The 18,156-nt window shown below is 37.9% G+C and overlaps 1 protein-coding gene and 1 long non-coding RNA gene across 4 annotated transcripts; both read left to right on the top strand.

The window, feature by feature from the left end:
* Nucleotides 1-2,836: 2,836 nt before the first annotated feature.
* LOC115629510 lies at nt 2,837-6,046 on the top strand. 2 transcript variants are annotated; one of them, XM_030525991.1, is made up of 4 exons: nt 2,837-2,907; nt 3,465-3,542; nt 4,433-4,915; nt 4,971-6,046. In XM_030525991.1, the coding sequence occupies exons 3-4, from the start codon at nt 4,523-4,525 to the stop codon at nt 5,685-5,687; spliced, it is 1,110 nt and encodes a 369-aa protein (XP_030381851.1). In that variant the 5' UTR covers nt 2,837-2,907; nt 3,465-3,542; nt 4,433-4,522; the 3' UTR covers nt 5,688-6,046. The 2 variants fall into 2 exon arrangements, with proteins under 2 accessions (XP_030381851.1, XP_030381852.1); XM_030525992.1 differs by lacking the exon at nt 3,465-3,542 and having other exon boundaries at nt 2,891-2,907.
* Nucleotides 6,047-8,989: 2,943 nt separating this feature from the next.
* On the top strand, nt 8,990-9,887 carry LOC115629528. 2 transcript variants are annotated; one of them, XR_003995931.1, is made up of 4 exons: nt 8,990-9,194; nt 9,254-9,396; nt 9,444-9,625; nt 9,701-9,887. It is a non-coding gene; the product is annotated as an uncharacterized LOC115629528 (long non-coding RNA). The 2 variants fall into 2 exon arrangements; XR_003995930.1 differs by having other exon boundaries at nt 8,993-9,194; nt 9,451-9,625.
* Nucleotides 9,888-18,156: the final 8,269 nt, after the last annotated feature.

The raw sequence follows: 18,156 nt of genomic DNA, 5'->3' as shown, positions 1-18,156 counted from the left end.
TTAAATTTCCCAAATATATCAATTTATTTTGAAACATTCAAACCAACAATAACATTCAAGCAACAATTCTTGTAATTAAATCCGATTTAATATTAACTTTTCATCAAACAATTTAAAATGTGATGTATTTTGAGGCAAAGTATGTCTGAGTGTAAATAAAATAAAATCCGAATCAATATATTTAATATTGAGCATCATAGTAAGTATTTTGAAAACTAATTGAACCAACAATAAACACATTTGGCAGACAGGCAGATCGACACTACTATATCCAGAGGGGTTCTCCCTCAGTTTAGTTCATTGGTGAACAGCATTCCACAAAAATGCAATCTTCATTTGAGCCGCAAGGCTTAGGAACAAAAGACGAACGGGTGTGAAGTACAAGTACATGTGATGGGTTCTGGTTTAGGCACACTCTCGAATTTTTCTGCCCCATTGTTTTCACTCAATCTCGATTGAAAAAACACACATTTCCATTTCCATTCCCATTTCCATTTACTTGGCGTCTATGATTTCAAATGCTCAATGTTTTTTCTCATTGATGGTCAAATGCAGGCCAAGTCAAGTCAACTCAAGTCAAGGCAAGGCAATCCAATCTGAAATCTTGAATCTGGAAATCCCATGCCCCACGGCTCGACAGCGTGCAGTGTGCAGCTTGCAATGCAAGTATGTAGTATTTGGCCAAGACTTCCTTCACAGCTTGCCAAATATTTTTGCTTGATTCGAAGTAAAGGCAAAGCAGCAGCCACTACGATGGGGAAAAATGAATCACGTTCGATATTTATGCTACTTCTGCAGTTGCCATTCCTTGGCTTGGCCGGGCAGGGCTTGGCTTGGCTTGCATCTGCCACCATCTTGAGCCCGATGCCCTGCGGTAAAATTATTTCATTTTGTGCATGGAACTGGGTCGGGAATGGGGTCCAACTCCATCGCTCTAACTGCTTGTGTTGGGCCATAACTGTTATTGGCATGCAATGACATGATAACCCCCCCTCCTCGCCATCCAACTTGTTGCTGTTGATTTGATTTTATTGCCAGCGCTGCAGGCACGGGCTGGGCGCCAATGCAGGCGGGCGGGCAATCCTGTCAAGCAAAAATATTTAATGGCAATATTGCATTCCCAATATGTGCATAGCATACACCAATGGAGGCATGCGTGTGTGTGTGTGTGTGTGTGTGTGGGACTGCATCGTAAGGAGCCATCGCGAAACCTGTGCGGCCAAGGAGCCGTCACGACGTATGTCGTCATTCGTTCCTTTTGCCTTCTCAGTCTCAATCCCAGCTCCAGCCCCAGCCCCAGCAGCAGAACCAGCCGCAGCAGCCGTGGGCAAAAGTACGTTTAACAAAGCCACTGAAAGCACAGCAAATAAATTGGTTTGCGCTTGGATGGTGATGGGGATGATGATGATGATGATGATGATGATGGATGGTGAGGTAAATTAGATAGGTTTTCTCAGCACTAGTAGTCAGCTGTGTCAGGACTGTGAGTCAGACCGCGTCAGAATATGTCGCGAATGCCTTTAAATTGTTTGCCCAATAGCTCTTAACTAATTACAAAATAGCCTCGGGGGCAAACAATTTGATAGATTTAAGCTGTTGCCTAAATTCCAATGCCAATGCGTTTAGGAATGTGAGAAATTTATTCAGTTTGAGTTCAAAATGCCATTACCAACGAATATGTACGGGAAGAAAACCCATCCATAAAGCCCGTCGACGGGAAATTAATCAGAAAGTGGCTTTAAATTACCATCCACTACCCCACTACCCCATTGCCTAACCAGTCCACCTTGCAGGCGACACAGCGGGGGTTGTGCCCAGAGCTAATTTCTCTTCAGATTCAAGTTATACGAGCATAGGACTTGCCGCAACGCTTCTATGTACACAACTGCAATGAGAGTCCAAATTCCAAAGAAACTAAAAACTAACAAAACAGGAATTGCATAAATTGTAATACGATATATACTGCATTCAACCTACCATTTACAATACTCAGCTATAATATTTATTTATCTACAAATTAAATTTCAGTGCCTAAGAGAACGTAACAGGCTTACAACATTATCTAATAATATTATTTGTTTATTATTAATTTATTGATATTATTTATTTATTTATTTATTTATATTTATTTATTTCTGACAAAGAACTGGCAATTTAAAAGCATGGAAACTTATAAAAATAATAGTAATAGTCATTCAAATAAAAAAGGAAAAAAAAACAATTAGAAATTAAAGTTATAGAATTAGAAAAGTTCTTTAAAAAGAGTAGAGATGTTAAAGTGCAAGTACTAAAATATTGGAAGTTTATTTTAAAATACATAAAAATGTTATTATGATATGCGTTACAACAAAAACTATAACAGTAATTATCTAGCAATGTGAAACAATTATAATTTCTTTCAGGGAATTCATAAAAAGTTGATAAATATTCGGAAGCAAAAGACATTTCACTTGGGAAAAAAAATAAAACTGGTTCGAAGTATAGGCAATCGAAACTGAATTTGAAATAAAAAGAAAAAAAAAAACAATGATTACCAATGGATGCCGTTTTCCCCCCTTGGGGGTTAATTTTGGCATCACCAGAACTTATGCGGCAATGGCCGAAATACACAAATAGATGCGGAATCAAATTTGCTATATTTGGAAAATCCTCAATATTTATTGGGTTATTTGCTTAATAAGAGGCAATACACTGAGTTTATAAATTTTATTTCCACATTAGTTGATCACATTCGGAAAAATGAAGATGCCTAAATGAGTTGCTTGTTATCGAAATAAGTGCTTGAATTAGTCGGCCTAGGAGGTAACGTCAACAACCTGTTAGTCTTTTATCTTACATCTACTCATTTGTGTAGCTAAAAAAAAATTAAACAAAATTTTACTCTCAGCTACAATTTCTGAGCAAGCGGTAAGTGCGTAAGTGGCAATAGCTATAGGTAATCGAAAACTGGACACTGCAAAGGGTGCGGTTTTGAAAAATAAAACCGAAAGCCAACAATTTATTTTGCTGCTTCTGCTTCAGCTGGGAAAGTTTTTAAGCTAGTTTTTATAACCTTTTCTGAGCCATTCGATCAGTAAGTGTAGTTGTAGGCAGAGCATGAATTATTAATTAGTGGGGACATGGAGTTGTTTCTTTAAAAACAAACACAGTTACCAATACCGTCTTAGCTGGCTTGGAGAATGGATTTCTGGGTGCGACGGGTGCTATCAGTAATTACTAATTACCAGTAATTGCGACTAAATATATTAGTACTTGTGACTAAATACAGCTATTACCTGTCCAATTCATTTCACTTTTCGGCAGTATACATTAAGAAATAAATATATGAAAATCTATTTAACAAAACAGTTTTAAAGAGTTTCTAATTAGAAAGACTAATATGTGTTTGTTCAAATTGTTCCCCATTTGGGGGTGGAAATATTGCCGTTTTACACTACTTAAGGCAACATGTTTTTAAATTTCAGCTCGCTAGAGGCATCGAGTGCCCCGACCAGTTGTTTCAGAATTTGTTTGGAATTTCAAAATTCTTCACATGCGTTCAGGTTTGTATTAATGGCATCGCTTTCTATCGATTATTTTTTGCAGGCGCATTTTGTAGCATTGAAAATTATTCTATTTTCTAAAAGGTGCTTTATGCAACGGTATTTTATCGAATATAAATTAGTGAAATTATCGAAACCACCAATAACTGAAGTAGTAAGACTTTTGATTAATCGATTATTTGCAACTCTACTTTGAAATTTGAATCGAAATAAATGTGAAAGTTGTTTCAACTATTTTCCCGCTGTCCCTTTAATGGGTTATACTTGCATGTAAGGATAGAAAAGATATAGAAAATGCGGTTGTCAGATGATTTGGGAGACAACGTCATGGAGTTGTTATTTGTAGCACGCCTTTAAGAACGGGTTTTCGTACACAAAAATGTATTTATTTCTTGTGATCTTATTCCCAGCTGGTTTTTTCAATATACTTATACAATGAGTGTAAATATTGGGAGTATTTATGCAGCTAATTCAGTGCAGGGCCGACAATATGCGGTCTAACCGCAGGACACAGCCAAAAATGTAATCAAAAATTCATCAGCACTTGAGCAGTAAAATGAAATCCACTTGAGGGAAATTAAAGGAATGGCCCGAAGTTAGCTTCGAATGCCTGCGGGCTTTTATTTTTAATGCAACGGAAATCCAAATGCTTGGCAGCCGCAGGCGGCATGTAACGTCCATATAGTATTATGAATTAATTGGCCATTTTTGGGGGAATTGTGCGATTGACTGAAATTGTTTTGCGGTTGATAGGGAGAGGAGGCAAGGAGGCAAGGAGGGGAGGGGAAGTTGGGCACAGCTTGAAAGCCGATTGAAAAATAATTGAAATTGCGTTTGACAAGCGGGTTGGCGGCAAACAGAACTAATCAGCGCCAACTTATACCCCACAGGACTTGCAGAAATCTTCTCAAAATTTAATAGTCGTTCTGGAATTAGCTGTATAGGCAAACCTAGCAAGCTTCGAAGCGACTGGATAATATATGGAGCAAATTAACAAAATGGATACGAAACAAGGTGATGAAAATGTGATGCCATTGGCGGCCCCACAAAACGACTCATCTGCGGGTTCCAGCGATGAGTCGGAGCCCAGTGATGGACAGATTGGAGAGAGCTCTGAGCGTCCTGATGTGATCTGCAACGATTGCATGAATAAGGAAGTTGCCTGCCTGGCTGAGGATTGTGATGAATGCTATGACAGCTCATCGTCGGTACAGTCGAGCTCAGCGTGCAATTCGGAAATGGATGACTTTTTCAATCCCATCTATGCCGACTCCACTGCCACTTCAGAGGACAATGAGTCTGTCAATCAAATCTACAATCGCCGGCACTGCACAGGTCAGGTCGAGCAGAACCCGCCATCACAGCGCCGACATGTAAGTGTCTTACATTTCATTTTATTAGTTTTGTTTCTATTCACATATTACACAGATGGTGTTGGTTGAGGTGTCCCTGCCGCCAGAGCAGCGGTACTGGCCGTTTTATAACGAAGTGGATGACTTGACCGATTCAGAAGACGACCTGCTAGCAACGCCATCGCGCCCCTTTTGGCGTCGTTGGCACTCGTACGACGACATATACTGTACATCCAATTCAACTAACTCGAGTGTCTTGACCGAAACAACTGGAACAACTGGAACAACAACAGAAACAGAACTAGACACAGACCTAGACCCAGACCCAGACTTTCCGTACTGCTGCTCGATTTCGCTGACTGACACGCCGAGTGACGAGGAATCATCTTCAGGCTCATCTTTGAGCGAGCTCGAACGCACCCGACGTAGGCTTCTCCGGGACAATTCCCATCTGCGGGAGTTGATGGCCACGTGCATGGCACAGCAACGTTTGTCCAGGTTGCGTAAGTGGTTGGAGGGATTGCCAGAGTTGAAGCCACAGGTGCCGAGGTGCGAACAGGTCGAACCATTTGCACAGCATTTGCTCGAGACAGAGAATATCATTGCCCAGACCTTGGCCAGACTCAAGAAGGAGGAAGAGGGCCACATTGGGGATGCGATCGACAGTTCTCCAGACGACAAGCCTCTCGAAGGCAATCTTAAAGATGACACTGTGCGATACGATAAGCAGAAGAATGAAATCTGGTCTGAGCCCACAAAGGAGCCCCCTCTCACACACACACTCTCTCATTGATATACAAACACACAACTCGTTCAGCACTTTACGTGTAACCGGAAGGCAAACGACTGCGAAAAAGTTGTCAGCTTACCGATTATTAATTTCCGTTTCCCTTCCACATCGCAATATCGTCCGAACAATATTGCAATACAATTGCACAAAAAAAAAGTCTGCAATTTCAACAATCTGCTCAGGTAGACAGAGCCAGTCTTCTGCTCGTTTATAGTTTCATTTCGTAGCTGCGCATTTCGTTTTACAAAAACCAAACCAAACCAAACCAATGCCCATCAACCAAACACTAATATCCATATTCCCAATACAGACACCATAGCAATACGCTTTTGTTATTTTTACCTTTAATTAAAAGCAATTTATGCCGATAAATTGAAATCAATTATTTGCACCATTGGCGGCAGCGTTGACAAATGGAATTCTGTACGCTTCCAAAAAAAAGACAGGCGGACCGAGAGAGGGAGAAAAAAAAAAAAAACCGAAATTGCGCGTATAAAGGGTTATAGAGAGGAGCTGTTGTTTAAAATATTGGTATTTATCTGCGGACTTTCTGGCAGAATAAATGTTATGAATAGGAAGTCGGCAGATAGTAGTAGGCGCTACATAGAGTAGGTCGCGCTTCCAACTAACATGTTATTCTTCTCCATAGTTAAGATCAATATGGAAAGAGTATTAACACAAAATAAACACTTAGAAAAAGGGGAGAAGCATGAAAATGAAGCATGAAAAAGAAGCATTTAGTTGTAGTGCTTTAAGAAATAATAATTGTCTGTCCCATCAATTGTAAGATTATAAGAACAGATAAGCACAATTAGCCTAGAGAAAGGTTCTGCGTCAAATTATAATTTCTCATATGCCATAAAACAACAGCTTATGGAGATAGAATTCAATTATTAAATAAGAAGGCAGCTAATGTATTAAAAGAAAAGAAAGCATGTAGGGCTCACAAAATATTGTAATGTGTAGGCCCCCAGTTGGGCGCTAAATAATAACACTTTTTTTCTTTGAAGGAGCAATAAATAAGATATATACGGAGAAAACATACAAGAATAACAAAGCCAGTGGATCTATGAAGGGTGTCCCTAGTTTCAATTATTAAATAAGAAGACAGATAATGTATTAAAAGAAAAGAAAGCATGTGGGGCTCACAAAATATTGTAGTGTGTGGGCCCCTGAATGATTTTAGAGGAGCAACAAGACAAGATATATAAAGAGAAACAATACATAAATAACAAAGCCAGTGGATCTATAAAGAGTGTCACTAGTTGGGCCCCAGTTGGGCGCTAAATGATTTGAGAAAGCAACAAAACAATATATATAAAGAGTAACTAAAAAGAATAACAAAGCCAGTGGATCTATAAAGAGTGTCCCTAGTTGGGGCCCCAAATTGAAGACCTTCTGCATAGAACGACGCAACAGCTCTGCAGATAATTGCGATTAATTTTAAAACATATTATGTTTTATGATTCTTGAACGGGACGCCTTAACCACAAAAGTTAGCCCCATTTATTTTCAATTGTTACTTATGGCCCCATGTCGGGCGCCACAAAACGTGCATAATCTTATGTACGTTGCTTGCTGACACCAATCGGCACATCCCTTTCGACCGCCATCCTTATGCGACTCGCCTTCCATGGCGCGCTTGCAAATGCTTGCAAATGCTCGCACATTGCTCAAATGCTTTCCGCATCATTAATTCCAACTACATGCATGTAATCTAGATACAATACTATTTCTGCTTTCTTCTCCGCTCCCTTTCCTGCCTTTGGTGCAGACTGCGAAGTGGCTCAAGTCCGAGCTACCTATGCGCAGGCACGAACACCAAGGGGTCAGGTCGTGACACACAGTTGAACTCTGAGGGGGGGGTGAGGAGTGTGACTGGGGCGGGGTGTGTGGTACACGTTTCATGTGTTAACGAGTTGGAAAAATTATTATTACGTTATTATTTTGTCTGAGTGTAATTTAACAAAAAAAAAAAAAAGTAACACACTAACAACGAGCTGTTCTACCTCTCTCCTCTCTCTCCCTCTCTCAGTGTATGTGTGTGTGTGTGAATGCGTGGCTGTGTGTGTGAGCATGAGCCCACAATAACAATAAATTTCAATTCTTCACACAAACACACGCACACACTCGTACGAATAGCTGCACATTCGAGCGCCTGCATTTCGCCTTTTGCCGCCTCTGGGCAGCAACCCTTAAGCAGCTTGCGCTCAACAATTTATACGCTTTACGCGCTTTTGCTAAATAAATTTATAATGCATGCCAGCACCAAAAACACGCACACACACACACACACACACACACATTATCAGATACCTATCCTACAGTTGCAACGGCACCCAAAAACTTTAGCGAGCTCTGCCCCCCTTACCACCCTCCAAAGTCGTGGTTTACTTTTCAAACAAGCCACCAACTTCGGTTCTTGGGCTTACGACGCCTTAGATACATTTGTATCTAAGTTCCTTCTCTGTGTGCCAGCGTGTGTGTGTTTGTGCGTAAATTACAAGAATTTTCTTGCAATTAAAATTTGTTGCTTTCTCAGTAGTATAATTTTACAACTTTTGCTTGAAAGTCGCCGCTACCGCTGTGAATTAAACAAATTGCCAAAAGCTGTGCGCATATGTTGAAAATAAATGCGCGGCTAATAGTAAAATATTATATGAACGGGTCTGCATACTATATGTATGTATGTGTGTGTGCTAAGTTCGACTCATATTCAAAATGCCCAAGTTCTTCTCTAGATTGCCAGCAAAAAGCACGCGATCGTCGGAAGCAATTAGAAATAAGTGAATAAACATAGGAATCGCTCACTGTACATGTTTCTTTTGACGCAAAAAATGTCATATATTTATATCTTAAGATAAGCTTAGTGCAAAATCGCACATTTTAGCGAAATATATTTCTTTTCCAGTGCTACGCCCACAAACCCAGCATCAAGTTCGCTCCTCTTCTTCTTTTTGCTTCTGGGTAGGAAGTTTGTCTCCGTTAGGGTACTTCTCTGTCGGACTTGCTTGACTGTAGTCGAGTTTATCATCTAATTCTGTTTGTATCATGAGACATTTTGAATAGATATTATATCTGAGTACCCCATAGTGCTTCAAATGTTTTGATGTGAAGATCTCTGGATTCGGCCCATTGTACTTAGCACGAATGCTCGACTCAGCAATCCGATCTTTCTATTGTCAAACTCACATTTCGATATGCCTGCGCCAACCTCAGAAAATATTCAGTTTCAAATCAGTGCTCGAACTGAGCACATCAACAAAAGCAAAAAAAAAAAAATAAAAAAAAAATAAAAACAAAAATAAAATAACAAATCGAAAAAAAAATCTAATCTTAAGTAAAAAGTGGTTGTTATTTTTTTATTATTTCGGCTTAAGCGCGAAGTGAAATCGATCTTAGGATTAAGCGGAAAGTGTTTGATTTAGTTATTTTGTTCCCGTTCAGAGGTTATGTAATGTAACTATAGTGTATTTTCATTTATCCTTCCGTATACCCATTGGCACTCCTGTAAGTATGCAGCAAACGTTTCTACCTGTCCTAGTCCTAACAAAAGCGCTCTTCTGCAGCACTATTTACGCACGTGGATCTACAAGAAAAACATGCTGACATTTTATAAGAAGAAAGAGAGACAGAAAAAAGAACAAACAGGATTTGACTGCGACGCTGTACCCGGATTGAACCATACACCTTTCGAGATAACTCACTGAATGTAAGTTTACGAAGTGCTCCGAAGAACTCTGAGTGAAAATTCTGCAGCTTTTAGAATTTTCACTTTTATTCCCGGATTGGACTATACCTATGATAATGTGAGAGTGGACTGATTCTGAAGGTTATATGTATGAACGAACGCAACTCTAGTTTCCCGATTTCGTCTATATATTTATATATTTTTAGCAGTCCATTTTCAATTCGCTCTTCGAAACATCTTTTTCAGACAAGTAAGTTAAAAACATTTCAAGGCAAAAATATTTCAATAAATAAACAGCCTTCTTGTTGGTGTTGTTCTGAAACAGCGCCCATGTTTCCAAGACAGATGACAGCCCATACACATTTTTCGGCACGGTAGCTCTTTTTTAAGCAGTGCGGAGTTTTGATATTCGCAGAAGGGGAAAGCTACCTATGCAAATATATTTTGATATGAAAATCCTAAATAGTATGTATATTTTGATACAAAAATCCCAAATGTTATGTATATTTTGATACGAAAATCGTAAATCTTATGTATATTTTGATACGAAAATCTTAAATGTTATGTATATTTTGATATGAAAATTAAAAGTTATATATTTTGATACGAAAAGTAAAGTTGCATTTATTTGTAATTATTACGTATTCCTGTTACTTTTTCCTCTGAAATTTAGCAACACATTGCCTCTGACTTCCACGTGAAAACAAGGAAGAGCCATGAACGTTTGCTCCCTTCGCTTATAAATAAACTAGCAGGTATTGCTCGTCTTAATTATTTAATTAATTAATGTTTCAAATTGTATCTATTTTGTGTGTGTATTTAAATTAACATTTTCTGTTCTTGACAAAAAATTGTTCAGTAGTCCGCTACATTTTTGTTCTTACCATAATTTTTCGTTAAACTTACACACACATGACCACTATAGTATAAGTAATATTTATATTTATTAATATTTAAAGCTCGTTTCCCCCCTTTGGAGCTCGAATTTTCCAAAAGCCTTTGTTAGTGCGCTCCTACACTGTGACGGATACCTGACTGACTGATTGGAAGCTGGAAAATTCCAGCTCGTGAGGGAGTGAGGGGGCGTTTTTATGACGTTTGTATAAAAAAACACAATGAGTGGTTGGAGTTAGGAAGCTGACATTTAGACTCAAGTTTTCTTTTAAAGGTTAGCTTAAAGAAGTGGGTCTAGAAAATTATAGTCCCGATTAACTTTAGATAATGAAAGACAGAATATAAGATAGCTTGCTTGGTGTGTTTTTCGAAATTTTCACTTAAGCGTGCAAGAAATAAATAACAAAATGCATACATATATAAATATGATGGGGAACAGGATATACAAGTAAGTAGTAAATAAATATACTTATAATTGTAAGCCAACGTAGTCTAGGCAATGCGGCAAGACATGCAAGTGTTTTTATAAACTGGCAGGCAGCTATGTTCAATTCTAACGAGATCCTAAGTAAATGTAAATTAATTGATAAGCTAGATTTGCTCTGTCTAGACCACGAATGGTACATTATCATATTGTTATAGATAAAACCTCGATAAACAGACATGCTCTCTTATACAGATAATAATGAGTTCGGCCTTAGATGCCGAACATAACACCAACATTTTCGTAGCTGGCAGGCGCCAGCTTAATAGATAAGGATGTGTAAGTACACAAATCATTAGCTCAGGCTCGCCACCGCGCTGGATGAGCATGCTGCGGCTGGCTAACATGAGCTACCTGATAAAGTACGCACACATGGTAGAAGATAAGGAATCGATGATAGTATGTAGGCGATAGCATAAGAACTAGGATAAGAATTTATATATAAATAAAGCAGTCGAGCTATCGACGTTGTTCATTCATCCACAAAACTTTGTCGCGTATTATTATCCTCCCACCAATCCTGCTCCGCTCAATACATTGGTGACCCCTCGAAAAGTACACGCGAGTTAAATAGTGTTGTGTTGTGCTGTGTTAATATATTGTCCTTAAAAAATAAAAAGGACACAAGTGTAAGAAGTGCTGCGTTGTGTCCCTAAAAATAAAAATAGTGGACTAAAACATCCAGCTCTCAAAGAAAATTAAAAAGTGTTATGTTGTGTTGTGCTGCGTTGTGTCCCTAAAAATTAAAATAGTGGACTAAAACATCCAGCTCTCAAAGAAAATTAAAAAGTGTTGTGTTGTGTTGTGCGGTGTGTATTTATATTGTCCTTAAAAATCAAAAGAAGGACTTATAAGCCCAGCACCCGTGCGAATTTCAGCCAAAAAATTAAAAAGTGTTGTGTTGTGTTGTGCTGCCGTGTGTCCCTAAAAAGTAAATAGTGGACTTAAACACCCAGCACCCGTACCAACAGCAACCAAATATATATATAAAAATAATAATAAAATCATTTATACCAATATAAAATTATTAAATATTGTGCGGAAATTTAAAAGTACTGCACTAAAAATCAATATGGCAAACGAAGCCCAAATAATAAAAGAGCAAGAGGGCATTGGAAGAGTTTTGGAGGCCATTTACAATGCAGCGGCAAAGTGGGATGGATCGGGTCAGCAGCTGGACCAGTGGAACCGCAAGGTAGAAGAGCTGAGGATCCAGTTCGAGGCAAATAAAATCGGACTGCAAAATCCTTCAGCGACAATATTGAAATCACCATATTTTAAAGAAAAATTTGGAGAAAAGGTAAGTGAACTTTTTACAGTTACTTACTCATTATTGGGGCAAATGAATAAACAGATAAATAGGAATGCTGATTTGCTAGAATCGCAGTCATTAGTAGGCCCAGATAATACAAAAAGTACGGCTGTTAGAAAGATAGAACATGCATTAAAATGTTTTAAGATGTCCTTAAAAAGATATGATGGAAAAGATTTAAGTGAAATCAAAACAGCTAAAACCCGTGCAGATGATCTTTATTATCAATATTCAAATGAATGGGGTATAGGAGAGTTAGAAGAAAAGTTTGAGAGGTTAACAGACCAATATTACGAATTGGATATGAATCCGGAATTAAAAAAGGAAAATATGAACTTCGACTTGCCAAAAATTGAAATACCGTGTTTTTATGGAAGCTATACAGAGTGGAATACGTTCAAGGAACTTTTTATGCAGTTGATTGGCTCAGCAAACATTTCGAACACACAAAAATGTGTGCCTTGAAAACCAAAGTAAAGGGCGATGCTGCAGCAACAATAGAAAATTTGCCGTCAACAGAGAACAATTTTGATTTAGCATGGTCCCTGTTAGATAGCAAGTTTACCAACCCTAGAGCAACATTGGCTATTTATTTGAACAACATAATTGAAGCTCCCTCGGTTAGTGAGTCCGTAAACAGCGTAAAGCAATTTTTATGCATAATTAACAAAAATATTCAGGCTATAAAAGCAATGAAGTTGTCTGAAGAACTCATCCTACAAAGCCTTTTTAACACATTACTAGTAAAAAAAATGAACGAAAATCTTAGAACTAGATATGAAAAATCCCTGGAAAACCCTAAAACTGTTCAAAAAATTGACCCCCTGTTAAAATTCTTAGAGCATGAATGTTCTGCATTAGAAGCTTGCCAAATGGATGGTAACAGCAATGCGCAGAAGAATAAAAATGAAAAGCCAAGTTTATATCACAAAATAGAAAAAAAGACTTGTGTTTTGGAATGCAATTATAGTCACCCCGTATATAAGTGTCAGAAATTTAAAAAACTAACAATAAGAGAAAGATGGCAAATAATAAAAAAGAACCAAATTTGTGGAAAATGCTTGCAGATGGGACATTCCTTTGCTACCTGTAATTGGGTTTGTCGCACATGCAGCGGTCCACATCATATGCTTTTACACATAGACAATTCAGTAGTGACTAGCTCAAAATGTTTCAAAAAGGAGAAAAAATGTGTTTTGCTATCAACAGCAGTCGTTGAAGTATTAGATGGAGAAGGCAAATGGCAAAACTGTAGAGTATTATTAGACAGTGGCTCAGAAGTAAATTTCATCACTACAGAGTTTACGCGAAAATTAAAATTAAAGGCAGAAAAGGTACAGGAAACAATTGAAGGGTTTTCAGATAACTTTTCTCAAATAAACGAAGGTATGAGTGTTCAGATTAGATCAAAAACCACAGAATTCAACACCGAAATTGAGGTATTAATTAGTAAAAAAATTGTATCTAATATGCCAAAGAAAAGGTTTGAAATTGGAAATATTCAACATCACATAGAGTTAGCGGATCCACAGTTCAACATTCCACAAGGTATTGATATGCTTCTCGGTATAGATCTGGTGCATGAAACGGAAAAATCCGGAAAGATTCAATTGAACGAAGGAAGATTGCGTTTACGAGAAACGCTTTTTGGTTGGGCTGCTTACGGTAAAATAGAGTTAGAGAGTCCTTCAAAAGAAGGTCGAGTAGTGACCTATTCTGGAGTTGGAATTGAACATCAACTTAAAAGGTTTTGGGAAATTGAAGAAAAAATGACAGAAAACATTACATTATCAAAGGAGGAGGTAGAATGTGAACAGGAATTTGAACAAAATGTGTCAAGAGGAGCGGATGGACGATATATTGTTGCTCTGCCATTTAAAAATACACCGAAAAACTTAGGATATTCTGAATCTCAAGCAAAAAGACGTTTTTCGGCATTAGAAAGAAAATTCAATAAAGACCCAAGCCTAAAGGAACAATACACAAATTTCATAAAAGAATATATCGAATTAGGGCATATGAAGATAATTGCAAATGCGGAAAAGTTGGAATCAAAATATTATCTCCCTCATCACGCTATTTTACGGCCGGAAAGCACTACTACCAAGCTGAGAGTCGTGTTTGATGCATCATGCAAAACGTCTAATGGTATAGCATTAAACGACGTATTGCATGCAGGTCCAAGACTGCAGGAAGATTTGTTTAACATATTACTTCGGTTCCGAAAACACACTTATGTCATTACAGCAGACATAGAAAAAATGTATAGACAAATTTGGATTAAGCCAGAGGATCAAAAGTATCAGCTTATATATTGGAGATGGGAACAGGGAATGCCTTTAAATACATACGCTTTGCAAACAGTAACGTATGGAACAAAAGCTGCGCCATATTTAGCAGTAAAATGTTTGAAAAAATCCGCAGAAAAAATAAAAAATAAATGGGCTAAGGCGGCTGAAGCAATTGAAAATGACTTCTACATGGACGATTTAATGACTGGGGCAAATACAATAAAAGAACTAAAAGAAGTACAAAAACAAATAACTGGCACTCTTAAAAAAGATGGATTTCATTTAAGGAAATGGTGTTCAAATAGCGTAGACCTTTTAAAATCAATGTCAGTAGCAGATAGAGGGATGAAAGTAGAATTTAATATAGAGCAAGCTAATCCCATTAAAGCATTAGGAGTTGCCTGGTTACCAGAAACGGATGACTTCTCGATTAAATGCAACTGGGAATGTGATAGTAAGGTAACCAAACGCAGCATTCTGTCAGACATTTCGAAAATATTTGATCCCTTAGGTTTAATAAGTCCAGTGACAGTGACAACGAAAATTCTGATGCAAGATCTATGGAAATCCAAGTTAGACTGGGACCAAGCGCCTTCAGAAGAAAGTGTAAAGGCATGGGAAAAAATAAAAAAAGAACTCCCAATACTAAATGAAATGAAAATACCCAGAATGTTAATTGGAAACAACGCCAAAACAATAGAGTTGCATGGTTTCGGTGATGCATCTGAGAAAGCATATGGTGCAGTAATCTATATTAAATCAATAGATTGTAACAATAAAATTAGAATTAACATAGCCGCGTCCAAATCCAGAGTAGCGCCAATTAAACTTTTAACAATACCAAGGCTTGAATTATGCGCCGCAGTACTTTTAGTTGAGTTAACGAAAAAGGTTAGAGATAGTTTGAAAATCAAATTCAGCAAAATTTTCTACTACAGCGATTCACAGATTGTGCTTAGCTGGTTAAAACTTGACCCAGCGTCATTAAAAACATTTGTGGCAAATAGAGTTAACTTTATTCAAACAGAAACAAAAATTGCATGTTGGCAGTTTGTTGAGTCAGAGCAGAATCCAGCGGACATCGTGGCTAGAGGTAAATACCCATCGGAGTTAATAGGAAACCAGCTGTGGTTTCAAGGGCCATTATTTTTAAAAAGTAATAATCACCAGGTTCGACATAATTCAGTTACATTAAAGGAAATCCCGGAAATAAAAAAAATTACATATAATGCGTTACTTGTTAAAACAGGATCCATATTTCATGAGATCAACCACAAAAACAACTTTGATTTTTTACAAAATGTGCTGGCAATGATAATAATGTTTACAGAGAAGTGCAGAAAAACAGAAGTAAAAACATGGATAAGCTATAAAAAGGAAGCGCTAACACTAATAATTAAAATTGTGCAGAAAAACCACTTTCCAAAGGAGTTATCTCTTCTGCAGAATAAAAAGGAGTTGCCAGGAAAGTCAAATATCAAGTCCTTGGCTCCATTCGTAGATAACAAAGGGATAATAAGAGTAGGGGGACGAATTCAAAATTCGCAGTTGTGTTTTGAAGCCAAGCATCCAGTTCTTTTGCCGTATGCAGATAAATGGGTGGAGCTCCTAGGAACTAAACTTCATAAAAAACATTTGCACATAGGACCTCAAGGGTTACTTGCAATAATCAGGCAGCGGTTTTGGCCCTTGAGAGGGAAGCAAATAGTCAGCAAAATTACAAAAAATTGTATCCGCTGTTTTAAGGCACACCCAAGACAGATACATCAGTTTATGGGAAACCTGCCCGAAGATCGAGTAATTCGAACACGTCCGTTTTTGAATATTGGAATAGATTTTCTCGGGCCCATAGCCATTCATCATAAAATCAGAGGAAAACGAGTTGACAAAGCCTATGTGTGTGTATTTGTTTGTTTTGCTACGAAGGCAGTGCATTTAGAAGTTGTGTCAGATATGACTTCTGCAGCCTTCATAGGGGCTCTGAAAAGATTTGTAGGTAGAAGGAGCTGTCCACAAAAAATTTACTGCGATAATGGAACGAATTTTATAGGCGCAGCAAATAGTCTGAATGAAATATATAAATTATTCAAAGACCAAATTCAGATAGATACAATAGACAAGTTTTGTGTGGAGCGGCAAATTGAATGGGTAAATATTCCTGCTAAATCTCCCCACATTGGGGGACTCTGGGAAGCATGCGTGAAGTCCGTTAAAAAACATTTTACGCGTTCTATAGAAGGAATAATGACCTTTGACGAAATGACCACACTAATGATAGAAATAGAAGCGATACTAAATTCAAGACCATTAACTCCGCTGTCAGAAGATCCAAATGATCTTCAGGTTCTAACCCCAGGGCATTTTATATTGGGAGAGTCTTTTTCTACAATAGTAGACTCAGTAGACAGTAAAAGTTATAAAGGGTTGCGAGACCACTGGAAGGCAGTTCAAGAAAACAAAGAACAGTTTTGGAAAAGGTGGTCGTTAGAATATCTGTCCGAATTGCAAAAGCGTTACAAGTGGGATAAAGTAATGCCAAATTTAAAACCGGGAACCCTTGTATTATTAAAAGAAGAAAATCTGGCCCAAATGCATTGGAAGAGGGGCAGGGTCACAAAGACCATTGTAGGTAAAGATGGCCTTTGTAGAATGGTAGAAGTAAGGACAAGCAATGGAATATCGCTGAGGTCGGTGCACAATGTTTGTCCTTTTCCTGCCGAAGACGAGGATAACTCGTCAACTGCGGTAGTTACAACCGCAATACAAACAAGTAACCCAAATAAAATACAAAATAGTTATGAAAATGAACAGTATAAACCCAAGCCTGTAAAGTTAAAAAATAAGAATGTAATTTTATATATTTTAACATTTTTGTCGATATTTAACAATGTTAAGAGTCAAAAAATAGAATATTTAGAAAATAAGGCAGGGATATTTTTTGAGAACGTTGGCGACGTGGGATTAACGCGGACATCATGGAATATAATTATTCACGCAAATCTGGATGAGTATTGGGCATTTAAGCATCGAATAGAAGCATCTTGGTCCGTATTACTACATCTTAAGGAGAAGATTCAAAAAGACACAACTCTAGACTCAACGATGAAGCTGTTAGAAAACAAATTCAATAGGCTAGAACAAAATAATGACATTATTGTTCAAAATCAGAGGAGCAAGAAAGAACGACAACCTCGAGCGCCGCTCAGTTTCATGGGCAACGTTTTCCACGCCGTATTTGGATTAATGGATGAAGACCATGCGGACGTATTGCTCAACAAAATCAACCAGAGCAGAGACAACGAGGAGTATCTCCGGGACCTAATTCGTAACCAGTCATCAGTGCAGGATTCTACAATAACCATTATGCGGAAACAGAATGAAGTCATTTGGGACAATTTCAAAGTTATTAACAACACGATGTATACGTTGTCAAGTGCTATAAATAAGAAACTAGACAACGATAACATTCTTTCCGCATTAGAAAGCTTTTCAATTGGAATGGATGCCTTCGAAGAGTTGCAGCGGGACATCATCGCAGTAGTCTGGAACACTAAGGGGAATTTTCTGGGGAGCTTGATGCCGTTGAAGCAATTTGAGCAGCAGATTCAAGTCATGGCTCTAAATATGCCTGAGGGCGTCCAATTACCAGATACGGATCCCGTCGAGCTGGGTAAAATTGCAAAAATAACGACGAGGGCTACAAGTACCTCACTGTTATTTAACATAAGAATCCCATTAATAAATCACAATAAAATGAGAGCTTATGTAATCTATCCATATCCCACATTACACGATGGAAA

The sequence above is a fragment of the Scaptodrosophila lebanonensis genome, unplaced genomic scaffold, assembly GCF_003285725.1.
Source record: "Scaptodrosophila lebanonensis strain 11010-0011.00,11010-0021.00 unplaced genomic scaffold, SlebRS2 tig00000155-arrow-arrow-pilon, whole genome shotgun sequence".
Classification (NCBI taxonomy): Eukaryota; Metazoa; Arthropoda; class Insecta; order Diptera; family Drosophilidae; genus Scaptodrosophila; species Scaptodrosophila lebanonensis.
Note: the sequence above shows the minus strand (reverse complement) of the source record. Positions and strands in the feature narration are given on the sequence as shown.